We start from the raw sequence: 19417 nt of genomic DNA, 5'->3' as shown, positions 1-19417 counted from the left end.
AGGGATATTTTTGTTCTGTCTTTTATTGCGTATTTGGTGTGAACGAACTGTCGCTCATTTTGATGCGCCGTTATTCCAACAACGCAAAGTGCGCTACATAAATAACCGCTACTCATAGTATTATATTTTGTGTTTTTGTTTTTTTATCTTATTTGCTAGCACGCGAGGTATACGATAGCTCTTTGCTATCAATATGGCGATGCATCGGGAGGGAACAACAAAAGCCACAAAAAATGGGGTTTAAAAAAAGATATATTATAACAATTTGTGCCATATTCAATGGCCAACAGTTATTTCATTATCGTTGGCAGTGGCATGCAATTGCTTCCGGCTTCGGCCTGGCCATAGAAACTTTTCGACTCCTCTGACATATGGTTTGGAGTCTCCAATCTGCAATCTGTGATTGCTTTCGATTTGGACTCCTATGCGAACGCATTTAGCCGAATCTCGGTCATGAAATCAGTGCAACCTACATACCCACATGCCATAAATTATGTACATTCGTATCGGGCCTGGATGATATATACCATCAAACTTACCTAAAATGAGAAAAACGAAAAAAAGGGGAAAGGGATTAATTTATTGCAATTTATTATTAAGCTGTTGTCGCTGATAAACATTGCACAAATGCCATATGTATTATTCGTGTAAATTAATTAAAAGTGCTTATCCTACTCCCCTCCTCCCTTCGATAGTTATTGAACTCAATTTATGGCCCTTTTCGAGCGGCATTTAAGTGCTGAGAGACAGATAGTTCTGCCCTGATTCGACATTAATAACAAGATTAAGTCTATTATTCGTTTGCGTTTACAAATTAATTTCATTTGGTCGGAACAGAGTGCACAGGCGCCCCGGGCAAAGTCAAAACCATAAACAACTCTTTTTTTTCCACAACTTTTTCTGCATTTACAGCAATAAAAAATACTATCAAAGGCAAAACAAAAAGAAATCTCTTTTCGGAATTGCAACCGCAAGAAAACAGAATAATATTATATACAAATTATGTGTTTTTTAAAAAAAATATTGCGTTCTACACGTGGCTGCAACCATTCCCGTAGGGTGTCTGTATCTGTATCTGTGTGCATTGATGCAGTTTATTGACTTTTCCTTTCATGCCAAAGCAGCAGAAAATTGCCAAAATGATTATCAAAGCCAAAAAACGGGTATTTGATTGGTTGAGCATCTAATTGGAAGGAAACTTCATTTAAATGGTTATTAATTAGCAGAGCCACATCAAAGGTCGTATTTCGTATTAGAAATGCCACTTTTTTGGCCAGATCATCGAAAGTTCTCTTCGTTTATGCAAATGCAATTTAATTTCAATGGTGCGAAAACCCAACGCTTTAAGTACCATTTAAAAAAATCACACCATATCTTATTGCATATATACCAATATTTAAGATTACATATACATATAAAGCTACCGAAAGGCTAAGCAAACAAAATACGAAAGAAATGCGGACCGGAATTGGGTCACATATATGTACATATGTATGTATGTATATGTACATATGTGTATAAGCATGAAAAAGGAGCAAAATGATTGGATTCTTCATATATTCCTCAGAGAGAATGGGTTGATGCCACAAACTTGATAGGGATTTACAGGGTATACAGCCTTAAGGGCCATGCAATTATTCGTTCAGAGATCGAAAATATTTCAAAGAGAGCTTCACCTCAATTCGTTTTGATTCCATCAAAATTCAGGTCGGGGAACATCATATATTTACCAACTCATTTGTATGTACATATGTATAGATATATATGTATGTATAAAGCTGTTGTATATTTTTGAGGTAAAAAAGGCGTTTGTTAATTTACTTTTCACAGATGGCACGGCAAAAACTCAAGTTAGGCAATTCGTTCAGCAAAATCTGCACTTGATAGTAAAAAACAACAATAATATTTTGTATAGCTTTTCGATGAAAAATAATCATTCGATTTGGCTGAAACATGGCAGAGTTATTGGAGAGTCTCCAGTGTTGAAAAGGTGGAAGGTTCGATGCAATACAAGTTGTAAGGAGAATGGTACTTTACGTACATACATATGTATGTACAGTGCCCTTAAGCGGCTCTGTATGGGGTGCAAAAACTCCCACAGCTGCCTCCATATGCCCTGCATTTCACATTCGATTTCGCAAAGAAAAAAAAGCAAAAAGCAGCTCCCAAACGTGCTTAAACACACGAGGTTTTTGGGATGAAGAGAGAGAGAGAGAGAGAAGGAGCGGGAATGCATACATACATTTGTGCTGCATATGTGCATGTGTGTATATGCATGTTCTCCTGTTGTTTAAATAAAGCCCAAGCACCGTTAGCAACACATACTCGTAAGGCAATAAAAATAAAGGCAGGCCTAAACAGAATCGTTGGCAAAACCAAAACCGAAAACCACAACAACAAAAAGAAGCGTGCACCGAATGTGCTGCTTTTGCAATACAGTCGTCGTCGTCATCGTGGTAGTCGTGGACGCCTCTGCTGCAATGCACATGACTTACGGACGCAAGGTGTATGAAAACAAGGTGAGGCATTCGCAGAGAGCACTTACAGTCAAGTTTCAACTACAACCACAAAAGATCGTTAGTTTGGCCAGAAGAATAGTCAATCAGGGAGATGTGATCGGCAATTCCTCACCTTGCATGAATACACCTTGGACTGAGTGACGCTCGTTTTTGCTTGCATTCTGTTACGCTCTCACGCGTCGAAGAGCCTGCTGCTAGAGCTGGGCTTTTGTAAATTGGCAGCACTGCAGTTACTGTTGTTTCTTTCTTTATTGCTTTTATCTTTTGAACTTTGCCTCACACACTCAAACACACACACACACCAAGACTGTGACAGAGGGAGGGAAAAAGACAGAGATAGAGACAGACACGCACGTTTAATTATATTTGGCTGCATTTGTTGTTGTTTTTTTTTAGTGGGTCAGCGAAATTATTTTGTTGTTTCTGTCGCTGTTTGCCTCGTAACTGTTGCGCGACGCGACTGCGCTTTTTATTCGCCTGTGCTGCAGCTGCGCAAAACTGGATTTCAAAAGCAGCAGCAGCAAGCAACAACAAGACTGTCGCTGGGGAGAGGGCTGGGGAGAACATTTACTGTGAAGGTAAACCGGCGCATAAAAAAAAGAATAAGAAAGAGGGGATCTGCGGAAGAGGGGGGAAACTGCATTGATTTGTGTTTTTGCTGTTGCACAAAACACGTTTTTGACGGTGCAAAAATTTCCATAAAAGGTGAAGCATTTCCAGAGAGAGAGAGATCGTCACAAAGGCGCTCTTCAGCAAAAGAGAGCCACACACCACACAAAAAGAGAGTGTCCAAAAAAAAGTTCAAGCACCTGCCAAAAAAAAAAGAAAAGCAAAACGAAAGAGAGCCAAAAGACAAAAGCCGAAATAACAATTCCATTTGTTGTTGCCTTAATTATTTTTTTATCTATGTACTTAGCTGAAACGCGAAAGAGGAAAAGAAGGAAAAGGCAAGCGCGAGGTGAGGGAGAGAAAAACATTGCGACGCTGGCTGCGCAGCTGGCGCTATCTGTGGCATATGAGCAACTGAGTAATTACAATCGACAGCGGGCCACAGAAGCAGCAGCCGAAGAAGCCGCGAACTATTTTCAAAGAAATTTTGAGAGCAATTAAATAATGGCTTTGATAAACAGTTCTTTTCGGCATAAAAAAGAGAGAGAGAAAACACGCGCGCGAAAAGAAATGTGCTAAAGAAAGCTGATCGGAAGAGAGAGAGAGAGAGAGAGCGCGCGCACAGGCAGCAGAAGAAAGCAGAGCAAGCAACAGAAGCAACCGCAGTCTTGTTCTTTTCCCCTGCCATCGGCATGCATGACTTGAGACGTAGGCAGCGGCAGGGGCAGAGGCAGCGGCAGCGGAGCGCCGATGAGTCAAAAGCAGCGCGGCCATAAAAAATTGCGCGCCAAATAAGCAGCGGAAGAGCGAGGCGAGCATGGCAATGCGAAAAGGGTTTACGGTAAATGCCAGCCACAGTGGAATGAAGCGATTAAAAAGGAATCGCTTCAGCATTACTAAATAAACTAGACCGCAGCTGTATCTTGCATCTGTGGGATACCTGTTAGCTGCTGCTGCGAACATACATATGAACATGTGCAATTTCCAACTAGAACAACACGTTCACTTGCGACAAGGTAGTACGTCATACCCGTGGACGGGGTAAACGATAAAGAAAAACGTGTTTTCTGTTCTGTTGCAACGGCGGCTCGTTGCTATTTATCGCTATACCCACCAACAGCCCCCCAGCACTCCCCCCCGCCCGCCATGCGACACTGCATTGTATCTGAGGGAAACGTGCCCAGAGAACGGCATGCCAAACCAACTGGAATTGTATCTAATTAGTCTACCGGTCTACTGTAACGAGTAGTTCTATTGTAGCAATAGCAACCGCCTAAGATATTGTATCTCCACGCCGCCCAGCCCCCCACTACGAGTAGATCTCCTGCCGCCACACATTGAGACGCCCCCATTTCGTCGGATTTTCTTTCCCCTCTTCGATCCCAGTCGAATCCATTATTTATCTCCCGACCCCTCCACCCCCGCAGGCCGATAAAATAAATTCAAACGAGACAAGCTGTATGCCCCTCGAGTGCATAAATATACTTTGGGGCTGCGGCAAATTGTCGGCTTGTTATGGTTGCAACAAATTAATAATAAATAAAATACATAATTATCTGTTGACATTAGTGTTTTGTGCGTGGTGTGTGTGTGTGCTTCTACTTTACTGCTTCACTGTTTTATTCTTTTAAAGGGTATTACGACACTATTGTTCTGTTTCTTGATAGATTTCTGATAAAGCTAGACAGAGATCTCAGCAAACGTGTATGATTATCTTAGTATATCATGTAGATACCATTAAAAAAACCTATTTGCCAGGGTATACATTTTTCGGCTACCATAAGGCTAGCCGTGGTTTCCCGACTTAAATTAGATATTAACCTCAACATTTTGAAATCAGTTAAAAGCTTTTCATATAGTTTTTTTTTCCAAGCGTTAGGTTGTGGGAAAAAGGTATGTATATTTGTATGGATAAAATGAAGCTTTTGGGGGATTTACTGGCTAATTGAATGCTTTTAATGGCGTATTGCATTTGTGGATAAGAACTCTGTATCTGTATCTGGCAAAGGCTGCATTTTGTCTGCTGTGTGCATTGACTGCCCTTTTACACCTCACTTCCTGTCGAATTGCAGGCGGCACACAACAGTTCAGCTGTTTGGGGCATTAGTTTTGTGCTGCAATCATTATCGCCCTGTCCCCTGCCTCCCCTCTCGCTCGCTCTATACCTTGCTCTGTTGCAGATACAGATACAGATACAAAGCGAGCATTAAATGAAAAATACTGAAAAACAAAACCCAGCACCAGTCGTAGTACCATGCCAAAGGCAAAGGCAAGGCCCAGAGCCACACGTCACTTGACGTTCAAGTTCAATAACCTGGCCAACACACACACACACACACATACACACGTACACTCAGTTGCAGAGTGAAAGAGAGGGGGACTCACACAACGACAATTACCAAATAATGTGGCCACATGCACATGAAGAAAACGCCGGCAAACGGCATTAAGAAAAAGAAGCAGTACGATGAAGCAGTGGAAGCAAAGGCAGTGGAAAAAATGAAATAAAAACTGAAACCGAACTGAACTGAACTGAAAAGAGCTGAACAGAAAAGAAAAGAATAAAATCAAATTGAAACAAAATCTGCGGTCGACGCTTTGCCGCTTGCTTACATAACAGCAAATAATGTTTAAGCAGCGGTAAAGCAAAGCAACGCAAAGTCAGAGGGAAAGACAGCGGCAGAGACAATTAGAGGAAGCGAGAGAGAGAGAGAGAGACAGATAGAGAGAGGGACAGAGAGCAGGCTGTGCGAGCAGAGAGCACAGAACCGGGAAGAAGTAAAATGACAAACAATAACAAAAGGCATTTCCAAAAAAAAAGAACAACAACACACACACAAAAAAAAGAGCAACACGAATTACATTCGAAAAGGGGCAAAGCCAAAGGCCCCAAAATAAGATAAAAAATAAAATAAAACAAAGCCAAAAGTGATCTGACGTTGTACTTCGATTGGGACACAGCGAGCGCTACAGATACAGATACAGATACAGATACAGATACAGATACAGATACAGATACAGATACAACTGCTCCTCGCATCTCCCTCTCTCTCTCTCCGTCTTTCTTTCTTCTCCCGCTTTTTGTGTACTCTTTTTTGTTTGAATTTCAAAGTTGTGAAATGTTTTGGGTGTGAAGAGAATGTAGGGGAAGGGAAAGTGGAGGGGGAAGGAGGGGTCGAGTGTGGTAGAGTGTGAAAGGGGCCACGGGGGCGGGTTAAGTAGATGCTAAACAGCATCAAAAATGACTTAATTACAATCATCCTGAGGTATCTCCCGACCAATTAGTGAAATGGCTATATGCAAACAGTATCTGAGAGATACACTGCACTTGAGCCCCGGGCTTGTGGTTCAGCGCGAAATTTTAAGTAGAAATGTCTTCGAATCTGCTCGGAAAGTAAAGGTTTTCGGAATGCTTGTAAAAACATTAAAAACAGAACGTTTTGTATCTCCAAACCGTATCTTAAAGCGTTGAAGTGAAAGGCACAACAAAGCGTCTTCAAGGGAATTCTAGTTTTCAGTGCCCCTTCGGGTCATAATCAAATAATTATCCAACAGCGGTTGCATTCTCCTGCAGCATGAGCTGAATGAAATTTCATTAGTCAGCGGTTGAGGCAAAGCCCCAAGCCCCCCCCTCCTCCCCCCGTCCATACCTCTCCAGACCTGGCTGGCATTCCTCTACGCACCGCAGCACAGCGCAACATAGCACAGAACACAGCAGGAAGCCAACCGGCTCAAGAAGCTGGCCATGCGGCTTTGGGTGCAAAAATAATAATTAAAAAAGAAAAACATTCAACAGCCAATCAGAAATATCTGGGCCCAGAACGGGGCTTTAACTGAACGAAAACGGGAGTTCAGATACTTTTCTGCGCTGGAAAAGCCCTCAATGCGTGCCTTTTGTTTGTACTTGCATCACGATATTTCACTCACGAAATTCATTTCAAAGCCAAACCCGATATTAGAATTCCCAACGAAACTGCAGACAAGAACCAAAGGAGAGAAGGAGAAAAGAAAAGAAGGAGAGAACGTGGCACGCAATAATCGTAATAACAATAATACAGCAGAATGAAGAACATGCCAAAATGTTGTAATGACTCAAAGTGAAAATAAACTTGCCCCAAAGCGGTGGGGGGAGGAGTAGGAGGAGGAAGCGGAACACTCTTAGCCAGTTCTTGGGGAGGGATCTGGCTGGATGGCTGGAGTACGAGAAGGGAGTAGGTTGTGGGACGTGGGGACGGAGATGAGCAGCGAGAAGAAGGCGGCACGGCCAAATGAAAACTAATTGTACCGTAGCGAATTATTCGAGAGCCCCAAGTTGGGGACCCAGCGATGGAAAAAGGAATTCGTAGAACTACAGCGACGACAGCGCGACTAAGAAACAAAAAAAAATATATATATAAGAGAACAAAAATTACATTTCTATGCAAGTCACGGCGTTTGCCTCCAGCCTGTCGCTGTGTCCATGCCTCCACCCCCGCCCCCATTCTCTAACTCTCTCTCTCTCTCTCTCTCCCGCTCTTCCCCTTTAGTTCTCCCGAAAGGCACAAACACATTTGTAATTGACGCAAGTTTCCAAAGTACCGCATTACATGGGTCCCGACTCTGAGTTCGGGTTCTGGGCCTCGAATTTGGGAGGTGGCAGGCAGCGATTGTGCCTGGCATATTGAACGAGTACGAGTACGAGGGGGAAAAAATAAGACAAAAGGCAAAAGTCAACGGCAAAGTAGAGGGTAGCCATAATAGAAAAAGGCTAAAGAGAAGCGGCACGAGAACCGTTAGCAGTCGCTCGTAATTGGCATTTAAAAAGTGTGTCGCATGTCGTCAGAAATACAGATACAGATACAAACACAGCAGCGAAGGCGAAGCGTTGATCCATTAATGGACAAAACTTCAGAAGTACCCCTCAATAATGATATAATTACATACGCAGGTGAGTCCATGAATAAATCTGCCTGCAGCTGTTGAAAATCTCAAGAAGGAAAGTGCGTGAGGGGGTGGGCTCTAGACTCTACAGGGTGGACTACCCCCCCGGACGGGAGGTCAGTGGTTGGTTCTTAGACATGTTCATATCTACAACGAAAATTCAATAATCAAAAGAGCACTTGGAATAGCAGAACCAGGAAATATCCTCCATCGGAGGGCAGATATTTTCCAAGAATTCCCCCCGGGTTCTTCCACCTCAGCCACTTCTCATGTGAAAGGGAAGAAACATCTCTGGATGACCTTGTTCAACTTTGTTCTCCATAAAAAACACACTATCCTGACCCCCAAAGAACGGGTGCTCCCTCAGATATCGCAGAATAAGATACATATACAGATACAGATACAGTTGCAGAAGCTGTAGCTGTATCTGGTAGATGTCCACCAGAAGATGGCAAAATGACAATGAGCCATATATCAAATTATATATAAGCGTGTACTTAAAAAACTACACTTCCGACCTTCGAGAGAGAGAGGGGGAGACCCAGCACGACATCCGGCAAATGCACGACAATACTGCCCCCCCCGCCCCGCTCAAGGCAATGTAAGTAAACGAGAATAAGAGACAAGAAAAGAATCAAAAAAGTAAAACATAAAGAAAGCAGAAGTAACAGCAGGGGCAGCAGAACGGATAGGATCGGAATGGGATAGTGGCCACAAGGGGCATAAATTGAACTTTTTCTTTTTCTGTTTTCTTTTTTTTTTTGCTCTGTTTTCTCTTCTATGCTTTTTTCTTTCCCCACACGATTCATAATTTCTGGTAATTGGAGTTTAAGGCGGACACCTCCGCCGAACAGAACGAAAACTGAAAAGAAATTGCCTGACAACTTATTTTTGGAAGAGTGTTTTTTGTTTTTTTTTGTTGGTTGTTTGTTTAGATTACGTTTTCCTAATGCCAGCAAATCGCCTTATTACGCTGTCGTCTGTCTGTGCAGTCCACCGAATGAAACCAGAATAAAAAATAATGACAAGGTGTTAATTTGAGGCCCAACCAAGGAGCTCGTCAGCCGCATCATCATCATCATGGCTGTGGTTTCTTGGCAGGCAATGAAGTTATTAAATCCAATTCTAGGATATGTTAACTCAAAACTTTAATTTGAGATGCAGAAATTAAAACTATTTTCATCATTCGTGAGTGTTGCATATTTTATTTATTGGATAAATATTTATCTGCATACACTCGGAGAAAAATGAGGTAGTAAAAAGAAACACACGCCTATTGAAATTTAAAATTCGGTCTAAAAATGCAAACAGTGAAATTATGTAGAATTCACTTTGATTTGAGAATAAATTAGATAAATAAATATAAATATTAAAAACATTAGGAACACTTTTATAAAAAACTAAATATTTAAATTAAGTATTTTCATATTCAAGTCAAAATGTAGCAGAAACACACTCATTTTGACAATTTCCACTCTCGGAAAAAATCGATGGGTATATATTTTTAAATATACATAGGTGTAAATATTAAAATTTCATGGCTTTTTTCTCTGGTTGTAGGAAAAGAGGAAACTAATATGATTTCTAAAAGGCTGACATCATTTTTTTTCGCTAAGAAACTATTGAATTTTCGCGAAGCCAAGTCAACAATTTTTAAATTTCAGACAATAAAGAAATAGAAAATATATAGATTTTCAATTGAAACTACAAAAAATAATGGCTTGAACGAATAAGAATAATAATACAGCAATTGGAAATTGAGTTCCCCAATGCGACTGATTTACAGGTCATTCGAATAGAAATCCCAAAGCATATTTTGCCGAACATGCATGACTTTCCATTCGATTTTGAATTTATGATGGCTTTGACCGAAATATGAGCAACAGAACTTATTATTCACAGTGTCGTCCGAAAGTCACAGCCACAGCTGTCTCCGACTCATTTGAAATGCCAATCAGGCAGGAAATTTCATTTGCTGAGGCCAAAAGAAGAAAACTTCAGTACGGCATACGGAAAATCAATCAAACATCGAAAAGATCGAATGTCAGTACCAGAAATAGCAAACTTCTTAGCGGTGCCAAAGGCTACAATCGAAAGTTCAAGTTCCTTAGAGATACATGCGGTAAGGTGGAGATACTCTTACGGTAACTAGCAGCGACAAGCAGCACTTTCAATTAGCTCAATTACACAACCCTGTAGCAGCAGCAGCAGAAGCAGCATCAGAGGGTGTAATAAACCCCCAAGGATGGACGGCTGGACAGATGCACAAACAACCCTTTCAGCCACCTAGCCCACCCCTCCATACACGCGGACATTCGCGGACCAGAGACAATGAAAATCAATTATTTCTAGTAAAAAAGCCAGCGTTGCAAGCTAGCCAAAAGGTAAAAACAAAGCATGATTAAAGAGAACTTGCAACTTGCAACCCCCGTGGAGTGGAGTGGAGTGGAGTGGAGTCGAGTCGAGTGCATCTCCAGTTGCTGCACAGCCCCCGTGTTGCCCGGAGTGATGCATTCAATTAACAGCCGATGCCCAGAGGCCGCAGGCCCAGAGACAGACAGATTCTGGCAAATGCATTTTGACTGTTGCATCAGCAACGAAACGGGGATGGGTGGGCACCCCAAAGGGACGGATGTGTGGATTGTTTGGTTGGCCTCCAGACGCACCACCAAAAAATACCTTCTGACTTTTTGCATCACTCCTACTCCTACTCCTACTCCTACTCCTACTCCAGCTGCCAATCCAGTGGTGGGTGGCTGCCCCTTGTCCGGCGGCAGGAGGAGTGTGTGCCCCTTCTATTTATGGCCTCCAGTCTGGATGCAGAATTTTGCGAGTGGAGTGGAGTGGCATGCGTCATGCTCCCAGACACATCGGCGACAGTGGAGTGAGTGAGTGACGTTGCCGCATCCCAACGTATTTCAGAATGCATCAATGGAAATGCCAGTGGCAGTGGCAGTGGCAGTGGCAAAGTGCAAAAGGCAGACATGCTGCTGACCCGCATGGAATGATGAAGATTCAATCAGGGGACGTGCACTTTACATTTGATTTGACCGTATGCCCGGAAGGAATTGCCAGATGCTCGCCTGCTTGAAGCTCTTAAATCCAAGATCTTTCGAATCCTGAAAACTTCTTTTTTTTAACGCATTTAAGTACGAAGAACTTGTTCCTCCCGAGACCTGAGTCTGTGTGGCATTTCCGGGCTCAAGTGCTCGTTCTCTCCCATTTGCTATTGGATTTCCCTTTCGGTTCGTTCGCGTGCCACCATTAGTAGGTCAGGCCTAGGCGACACACGGCAGCACCCCTGAAGGGGGCCGCAATGTCTGATCTCTGGTTCAAGCGGCATTAGCAAAAAGGGCAAGAACTAAATCGTTTAACCTGCCCCTCTCTCTCTCTCTCTCTCTCTCTCTCTTTAGTCCATGGGATTCAGCGCATCCGCCTACGAGTGCACTTAATCACATGGCTGCTTCGCTCCTTCTTTGCCCGCTGCCCTTTGGGCACGTAGGAAGTGACGTTTAAGGCACGTACGCAACGGCAACGGCAACGGCAACGGCGATGCTCGCTCGCTCCTGTCCGCGCTGGGGCGCCTACAGGTATGCAGTGCAGTGGCAGTGGCACGTCTAGGCAGGAGAGCGTAAACGATGCCAAGTGGCAGATGCCAGGCAGTCCGGCAAAGGGCCTGCAGAGCAGAGAGCGACAGACAGGCGACGGTGACGGTGACGGTGACGGTGACGACCCAAACGCTTGAAATGACGAGAAGATGCTGCTTCATGTGCTAATTGCGCTGTCAAGTCAAGTGTGGGCGACGACAACGACAACGAGGAGGAGCAACATCAGCAGCAGGAGCAGCAGCAACATCAAGCGGAAGCAACAGCTCAAATGCCAAATGAGAAATGAGGCATCCACCAACACACCAGCACACAAACACACACACACAGGCAATGCCATTAGTTAAGGGACGGGAAAAATTGTTGCATACTTTGCGCGGCCGCAAGAGCGTGCTCCTTTCATGCACGTGCCACCCAGCCATCTTTCCATGCCACAACTGGCAACCGAAATGAAGTAATATCCATGCCGGGGCTGCCTCCAGGCCTTGCCCCACAGGAATTAATACACTATCGAACACGGGCGCGAGCCCGCCTTCTTGGGCCATGTTTTATCATGTTTTCGGTTTTTATTTGTCGACTCTGGCTGGACTCTGTGCATAGGACCCAATGTTATTTTTATCGGCTCGAGCAGATAAGGGGCCGGCGAGCAGCAGACAGCCGGTGGCAATGGTGGAAATCGATTTTTCCAACCCTCCAACCAGCCCCAGCAGCAACAATTGCCACACTGCCGCGGCTGTTTCTGTGCTGCCTCGTCTCTGTTGCTGCTCCAGGCGTCGTGGGTGCCAGTGCCAACAGAGAGCTTGGGCTTCGGCTTGGGCTTGGGCTTGGGCTTGGGCTTGGGCTTGGGCCGTGGAAAATTACAGCTGTCGCCGGCGGCCACAGAATGCTGCAAGCCAATTGTAAAAGCCACAGGATGTTTCAATTTAAGTTTAAGTTTAAGTTTCGTTTCCATTATAGAAACGAATTTACAGGCAAGAATGAATTCAATTTCCTGAAAACATACCCATCTAATTCTAAAGAATGATTCTCTCTATTGATTCTTCCTGGAAGTGGTGCCAAATGGTATCCAAATGGTATGCTTGAAGATTTCTTCATAATTCCAACCATATCAATGCTCGCTTTTTTCTTTATTGGAAATGATACAAAAAGGTGTTTCCAAGAATATTCCAATTGCTGCTTTATTTCTATCCCACGAAATGTTATCAGCACTATGAAATGTTAGAGACGGTCTCTGCGCTATATTTCGGATAAAAGCAATGCAAGCTGCCATTAGAGAGAGAGAGAGCTCCATGCATTTGGGAACTTCAACCCCCAAAAAAAAAAGGGAAAACTTTATCGGGGAACTACCACCCCGTAGCGGGAATTATCAGCTAGTCCAGCCGCCCAGCGGCCACCGAAGGTACAGGCGGGCAGGAAAAAGGTGGTGAGAGCCGATTGAATGGATGAGTGCCGGGAATACTATTGTTTGTGTCTGATAAGGGTGGCAAGAGTGGATCTCCCCATCCACCCCGTGCTGCTATCCACCCACCCGACAAGGACATTGAGCTTTATGGAGACAGATCTGGCCCAGAGAATTGTGGAATGTAGGTACATAGATTCTGGAGGTACTCACCCTAGCATGCATGTGCACATCATTCTCGCCGGGCTGTTGGACACCGGTGCGGATCTTTTTGTTTTGGGGCCCCTCGCTGACGACTATGGTGGCCCCTCCGCCGCCGCCGGCTCCTCCGCTTCCGTTGCTGGCGCCGTTGTAGGGCATTGTGGTCGCCGTTGCGAACTGGAGCGAAATCTCGGGGCTGATTAAAGCTTGTTGGTGTAGAATTTTGGCGATTTTTTGGGGCCTAAGCCTCGACTCCGCGTGCGATAAAAGGGGGGGTTATACAATAGATCGGAACGATCTGGCGACTACGCGACCTCTTCTTCTTCTTCTTCTCTTCAAAGCTCTGTCTCTGCCTCCACGTGAGACCTGAGACTTTATTTCTTTTCTTTGTATTTTTTGTGTCGGACAAACGCTCGTGAAACGCGCGCGATTGTTGTTGTTGTTGTTGTTGTTGTTGTTGTTGTAGCTGTTGTTATTTGGTGTTGGTGTAATTTCTGTTAATGTTTCTTGTTTGTTTGTTAGTTTGTTTGTTTTAAATGTTGCTAATGTTGTTGTTCCTGTTGGTAGTGTAGCTCTCTTGCTTGTTTGTTTATTCTCAGCCTCGATTCAGCTTCCTGTAGCGCAGTGTAAAACACTTTCAAATTTTATTGCACTTTTGATTTGCGTGATAAATTTTCCGTTTTCATGTGGTTTCTCTGTGATTGTGGAACCAGCTGCAAAACGGATACAAAAAGAGATAGAGAAAGAGAGAGAGAGAGAAAGGGAAAGCCTTTATTAGAAACGGATCAAAGGAGGGGAATATTTATATTATCATCTCTTAAATTTATGTGTCATTTCGCCACCGTGTGCTCCACTTGAGCACGTTTCCCCGCTTCAAAATTGTGAAAATCATTTAAATTGCAATTATTTTCCATTCATATTCGTACTTCAAAGAGAGCCCTAATGAGATCTAGTATTGGGAGAGCTGCTAAATGAAGAAAACTATTCAATTGGAAATATGTTCCAACCAGAACCAATTTAAAAGAAAAGTAGCAAAAAAATCATATTTTCTCATCTATCCACAAGGAACGAACGGAAAGAAATTCCCGTTATAATTGGAACTCAATCGGAACGCATTAATCAACAAGGAAATCCAACTAGGAGCCTCCCAAAACCATCGAACAACCCTCGAAAAGTTGTCAAAAAAAACCAGGAGCAGAAAAGCGCCGGCAAATAACAAAAACGAAGAAAGGCAAAAGAGAAACAGAAACAGAGCAGAGAGCAGAAGGAAAATGAAAAGCGAAAATTAAGGCATTGAAGGAACAAAAGGGAAAAATGGCCGAAACGTCAGAGTGACTTGTAAAAAGCGAGTGGGAGGAGGGGGGAAATGAAGAGTAAAACAGCAGAACAGAACGACTGTGGAAATCGCATAAAAGTAAACTTGAAAAGTTTTTCGGCCGCCTGTGTGTGATGTGCAACCCTTATGGAAAATGGAAAATGCTCCGACCCGTCCCGTCCGCACACACAAACGCACATCTAGAAAAGCACACACGCACAGCAGACAGAGGGCAAAGGGCGACAGACGAACGGACGGACGGACGGACGGGGCCGCCGCTGCTTCTGCTGCCGACTTTGTTTTGTTTGTGGGGGCGCGCTCTGGATCCGCGCCGGGGTGGATTTTTCATTAATGGAACACACGAAAAACCGGGAACAGGCAACAGCCGAACGATGGGAACGATGGGCGGTGGAACGCGGCGGCAGCGGCAGCGGCGGCGGCGGCAGCAGCAGCGGTGAACTTTCTGACGGGCGCTTTTCCTTTTTTGTTTTTGTGCGACGGCAACGGACTGATTGTTTTCCTTTCTGTTCATTTTCATTTTCCACATCCATTTCCACACTGCTGCTGCTTTCTCCTCTCTTTTCGCATTTCGCTTACAAAATGGTGGCGCGTCGGCAACAACAGTAAATTTTCGATGCAACGTCTGTGGCCGTGATTTTCAGTTCAATTTCTCAAATTTTAATTTGGATTTCACTTGGGTTTTTATTGTTGTCTTTCGAGTTAAAATTTGGATAATTTCACATTGTTGAATAAAAGGGAACCGCAAAAATTTAAGAAACTGCACTCTCAGTGTTCGGACGTGCGAATGGGGTTCTGTGCCGTTCTGTTTTCTGCTTTTGACAGTTCTGCTGGGTTGCCGAAGAGACGTGGGGTTTGGTGGGGTGGCAGAGTTGCCAGTGGGCCTGCAGTACGCTTTTCCTACACTGCAAAATATTCGATAAGTATTTCGCAAAGTGCCAAAACACCACTCACACACGCACGTACGCACACGGACACACGGCAGAGAAACAGAACTACGAACGTACGAACGGACGAACAGAGTGGAAATTTGTACCGTTAGAGAACCTTGCTCTGTTGTCAGTCGAATGCAAGAATGAAGCCTGAGAGTCAAACACAGCCACGACACGAGACGAGCATCGCGCGGGGACACACGAGGCCAGCGGCAGCGACAGCGTCAGACAGAGACGGCGCACACTCACAGGTATGGAACGCAGCGAGAGAGCGTTCAGGCTTTAGGGGTTGCAAGGTGGTCAGAGAGCACGGAGAGACAGGCCATCACTAGCACAGAGCGAAGGAGAGGAAGCAACGCAACGCAACGCGTGGCTGCATTTCCAAACTCGAAAACTGCAATCTACTACTTTTTCTGCTGCCACGCGCCTGTTTCTGCTACCTTTCTGCGTGCCACAGTGAGAAAGAAGAGAGAGGGAGAGAGCCCAATCAATGCGCCGCCGCGAGAAGAGTAACTTCTGGCCCTTTTTGTGGCGTTGTTTCGTGGGTGGCAACTCGCAGAAAAATCTTCCGGCTACCAGTTCTGCTGCTGCTTCTTCTTATTCAACATTTGTTGTTGCTTCTTCGCCCAGCGCGAATGGCGAGGCCAAAGCAAATGGGGGAAAAACTGTTCACACAGACACACACACAGCACACTCTTTCACTCATTGCGAAAAATCACTTTCACCGTTATGCAGCCCCAACTGCTTTTCCTGTTTGGCATTACCTTTGCTGGCTGTTGTGATATGCTCTTTGCACCTGTCCTAAAGCGGCGGCACCTGGTTTATTTACTATTTTCCACAGTCTCCTTCTTTTGTTGCTTTCTCTGCCGCGGCGGCCCTTTTCCACACATACACAAACACACTAACAAAACGCGACGGCGACAGCGACAGCGACAGCGACGCTGGGACTTCGACGGCGACGACGACTGTGGCGAGACACAACAAACAAGAACAGAACCAACGTGCGTGCGTGCGAGCGGGACAACGAGAATCGATAACCGTAGACAACGCCGACAGCGACACAGCAACGACGATGGATGCCGCGGAAGTATTTAATTAAGCCAAAGTATTTAATTTAAATCCGTATCTGTGTGTATGCAAACTGCACAACACACCAACACTCACTGGCACACAATAACACACTGTCTCGTAGCGCTTACAATGCGGGGGGAGAATGGGAGGCGGCACAGCGATGCTTTTCAGTACGCTTTTCTTCGGTGACGACCGTTCGTTCGCTGATTTCTGCTTCTGGGGAGCAAATTAACCGTTAAACCGAGCGCCACAGAGTGAGTTTCGAGAGTGCGCTGCCCGCAGCAGAAGAAACAGCGAAAAAGTAGCAGCAAGTGCGCTTGTAATATGCGCTCTTTACAGATACGCGCACCACACACTGATACAGGCTACAGATACACTGATACTCACGCAAAGCGAGAGAGAGGGAAATAAAGCAGCAACATCGTAGCGTGAGAGAGGGAGAGCAAGATAGTGGAAAAGAGAGTGTAGCAGCGTTGTTACGCTCTGGCGATGTATTCTATGTCTCTTCAAAATGAATATTGAAGTACATCTCCCGCTCTCTAGCTCTCCCTCTCTCACTCTCCTCTCTCTTTACGTCTCTCTTGATGTTGTAATGAGAACGAAAAATTCAAATTCGACGCTGAACAGCGCACAGTGGTTCAAGGGTTATCAAACTGCGAAATAATCATGCCTTGTTTAGAAAATCTGGGAAGATCCGGTAGATTTGTGAAAGGCTTATCGCTCTAAAATTTGTTGTCCGTCTAGCTCTTGATAATATTAGTTTTCTGGCGTATTACTAAAATAGTTAAATTTTACCTTCGGATTAAAAATTGCGCGGGAAGAGAATTTTCCGCACTGTCATTTAAGAGAGCCGGACTGACTGAAGAGAGTTCACTTTCTGCTGCGCTCACTTTCTCTCACTGTCACTCACCCTGGCGTACACCCAACGAAAGTGTCGCTTACGCTTTAGGCAATGTTACGATCTGTAGCGCGCATGGGCTTCAGAAAAACAAGAAACAGTTTTGGTTTGTAATTATACCCGATACTCATTTTCTTCTAATTTAGATTTTGATTATCGATTGGGCGGGAGATTTAAACACATTACGTTGGTAATTAAGGAAATTTAATCGCGAAGTATTAAAAGCATCCGTGGATATTTAAAAAAAACTCCCAGCATTATTTGTAGTAAAAGAATTTCAAGAATTTATTCCTGAATAGTTTTTGGATCACTTTTCTTTGGTTCACAAGACGGAAAAATTACGGGTTTAGTGGAGAGGTGAGAAAAACAAGGAATTTCTTTCTGCGAAGAAAATTCGGACATAATCTTTCCTTAAATAACAGATCAGATTTTACTCAGCGGCAGGAAAACCCTAGGAAAGCGGCTAGGCTTCCCGACTCATTCTTTGATTCTCAGGAGCGGGAGAGCGGGGTCAACGAACGGAGCTGAACGTTTGGAGAAGGAAAAGGCGAGAACATCTGGAGACAAAGCAGAAAGAAATCAGAGCGAAGGCAAGGCCATGGCAGCAGAATTTTGCTAGTTCAATCTCGGGAGTTTAGTGAATTTTGGTTTAAAAGTTAAAATAAAGAAAACCAGAAAACAAGATCACAGCCGGACCAAAAACAGAAGAAGGGAAAATTAACTGTAACAAGAAAAGAACTGTGAAAGAAAATGCGAAATGATTTGTGAAACGACCAAATCAACAATTTAACACGGCATCAATACTCTACCAAAAATTACCAAATAAAAAAAAACAAAAACCGATCTTCGAAAAGGCCTTTGTCGAGTATCTGGTTAAAGCCCAAGAAAGAAAAAATAAAATCAATTGGAGACACACCACGAGCTTCGAAGCCGTTATACTATCCTCTGCAAGTTAGAGTATGCAGTAGCGCGACGTTTAAGCGAAAGAGAGTGTGGAGAGAGAGAACGATGCAAGCAGCAAAGCACTCGCACCGATTCTTACGGTGTTTGTTTTGATTATTCCGTTTGCTGACTTATTCGTCTCGTTGGTGGTTAAATTATAAAATATTTGCATTTCATCTTTTCATCTTTCATCTTTATATACATATGTATGTATGCACTATTATTAATATTCTTTTGCTATTGATCAACCTAAATTCCTTTTCAGCCTTTTGTGTTATGTGAAAGTTAAATTAATAAGTATTAAACAACAAGAAAGATGAAGAAAGAGAATTGTTAAAGAAGAATATTGAAGGAAGACGAAAGAGGATAGGAGAAAAACACTTTGAGAATTGCGATGAAGAAAAATAAACATGATTAAGTTTGAAAGCATATAAACGAATGCATTTATCCAATTACAAATGTTACAATTATCTAATTACGAAGTAGGAAAATAAGTAAAAATAAAAATAGTAGATGTTAAACAAAAGCCGCTGGAAGGCCAATTTGATTCTGGAGACCGAACATTAAGGACCGTACAAGGACAAACAAATAGTGGGACCTGGAGCACCCCGCCCCCTTACACACAGCGCTCTTTGGCAATGTCCACTACGTGGTCTGGACCGTGTCCATGTCCGGGGCGTTTCGCTTAATGTCAAAGAGCAGGTTAACAGCGGCAACAAGCTGCCATGCAAACAGCATAAACTATTTAATCTATGTATGTGTGTGCGTGTGTGTGCGCAGATCCTTGGGGGTGGGGGAAAGTTGCATAATCGGGACGGCACCTACTGCAGTTTAAGCCCCGAGGACCTTGGGCCCAACTCCTGGGCAATGTTTGAACCATAAAATATGGATATGGCCATATGGCCGGGATGCATGTGCGTATGTGTGCACAAGTTGGCGTCGGTCTCAACTTGTCGATGCTGCCACACCACCGCCCACCTCCCTCACT

The 19417-nt window shown here is 44.0% G+C and overlaps 1 protein-coding gene across 5 annotated transcripts in view; it reads right to left on the bottom strand.

Annotated features, from left to right (window-relative positions):
• Positions 1-13613, bottom strand: part of LOC6590633 (heterogeneous nuclear ribonucleoprotein L) — a 96518-nt gene extending 82905 nt beyond the window's left edge. For all 5 annotated transcript variants that reach the window (XM_026985197.1, XM_026985198.1, XM_026985202.1 and 2 more), the window contains exon 1: positions 13266-13613. In XM_026985197.1, coding sequence (XP_026840998.1) covers positions 13266-13412 — 147 coding nt within the window. In that variant the 5' untranslated portion in view covers positions 13413-13613. The remainder of the gene's footprint in view (positions 1-13265) is intronic.
• Between the last annotated feature and the right edge of the window lie 5804 nt (positions 13614-19417).

The sequence above is a fragment of the Drosophila persimilis genome, unplaced genomic scaffold (assembly GCF_003286085.1).
Source record: "Drosophila persimilis strain 14011-0111.01,24,50 unplaced genomic scaffold, DperRS2 tig00000002-arrow-pilon, whole genome shotgun sequence".
Classification (NCBI taxonomy): domain Eukaryota; kingdom Metazoa; phylum Arthropoda; class Insecta; order Diptera; family Drosophilidae; genus Drosophila; species Drosophila persimilis.
The sequence above is the reverse complement of the archived record's forward strand: the minus strand, read 5'-3'. Positions and strand labels throughout refer to the sequence as shown.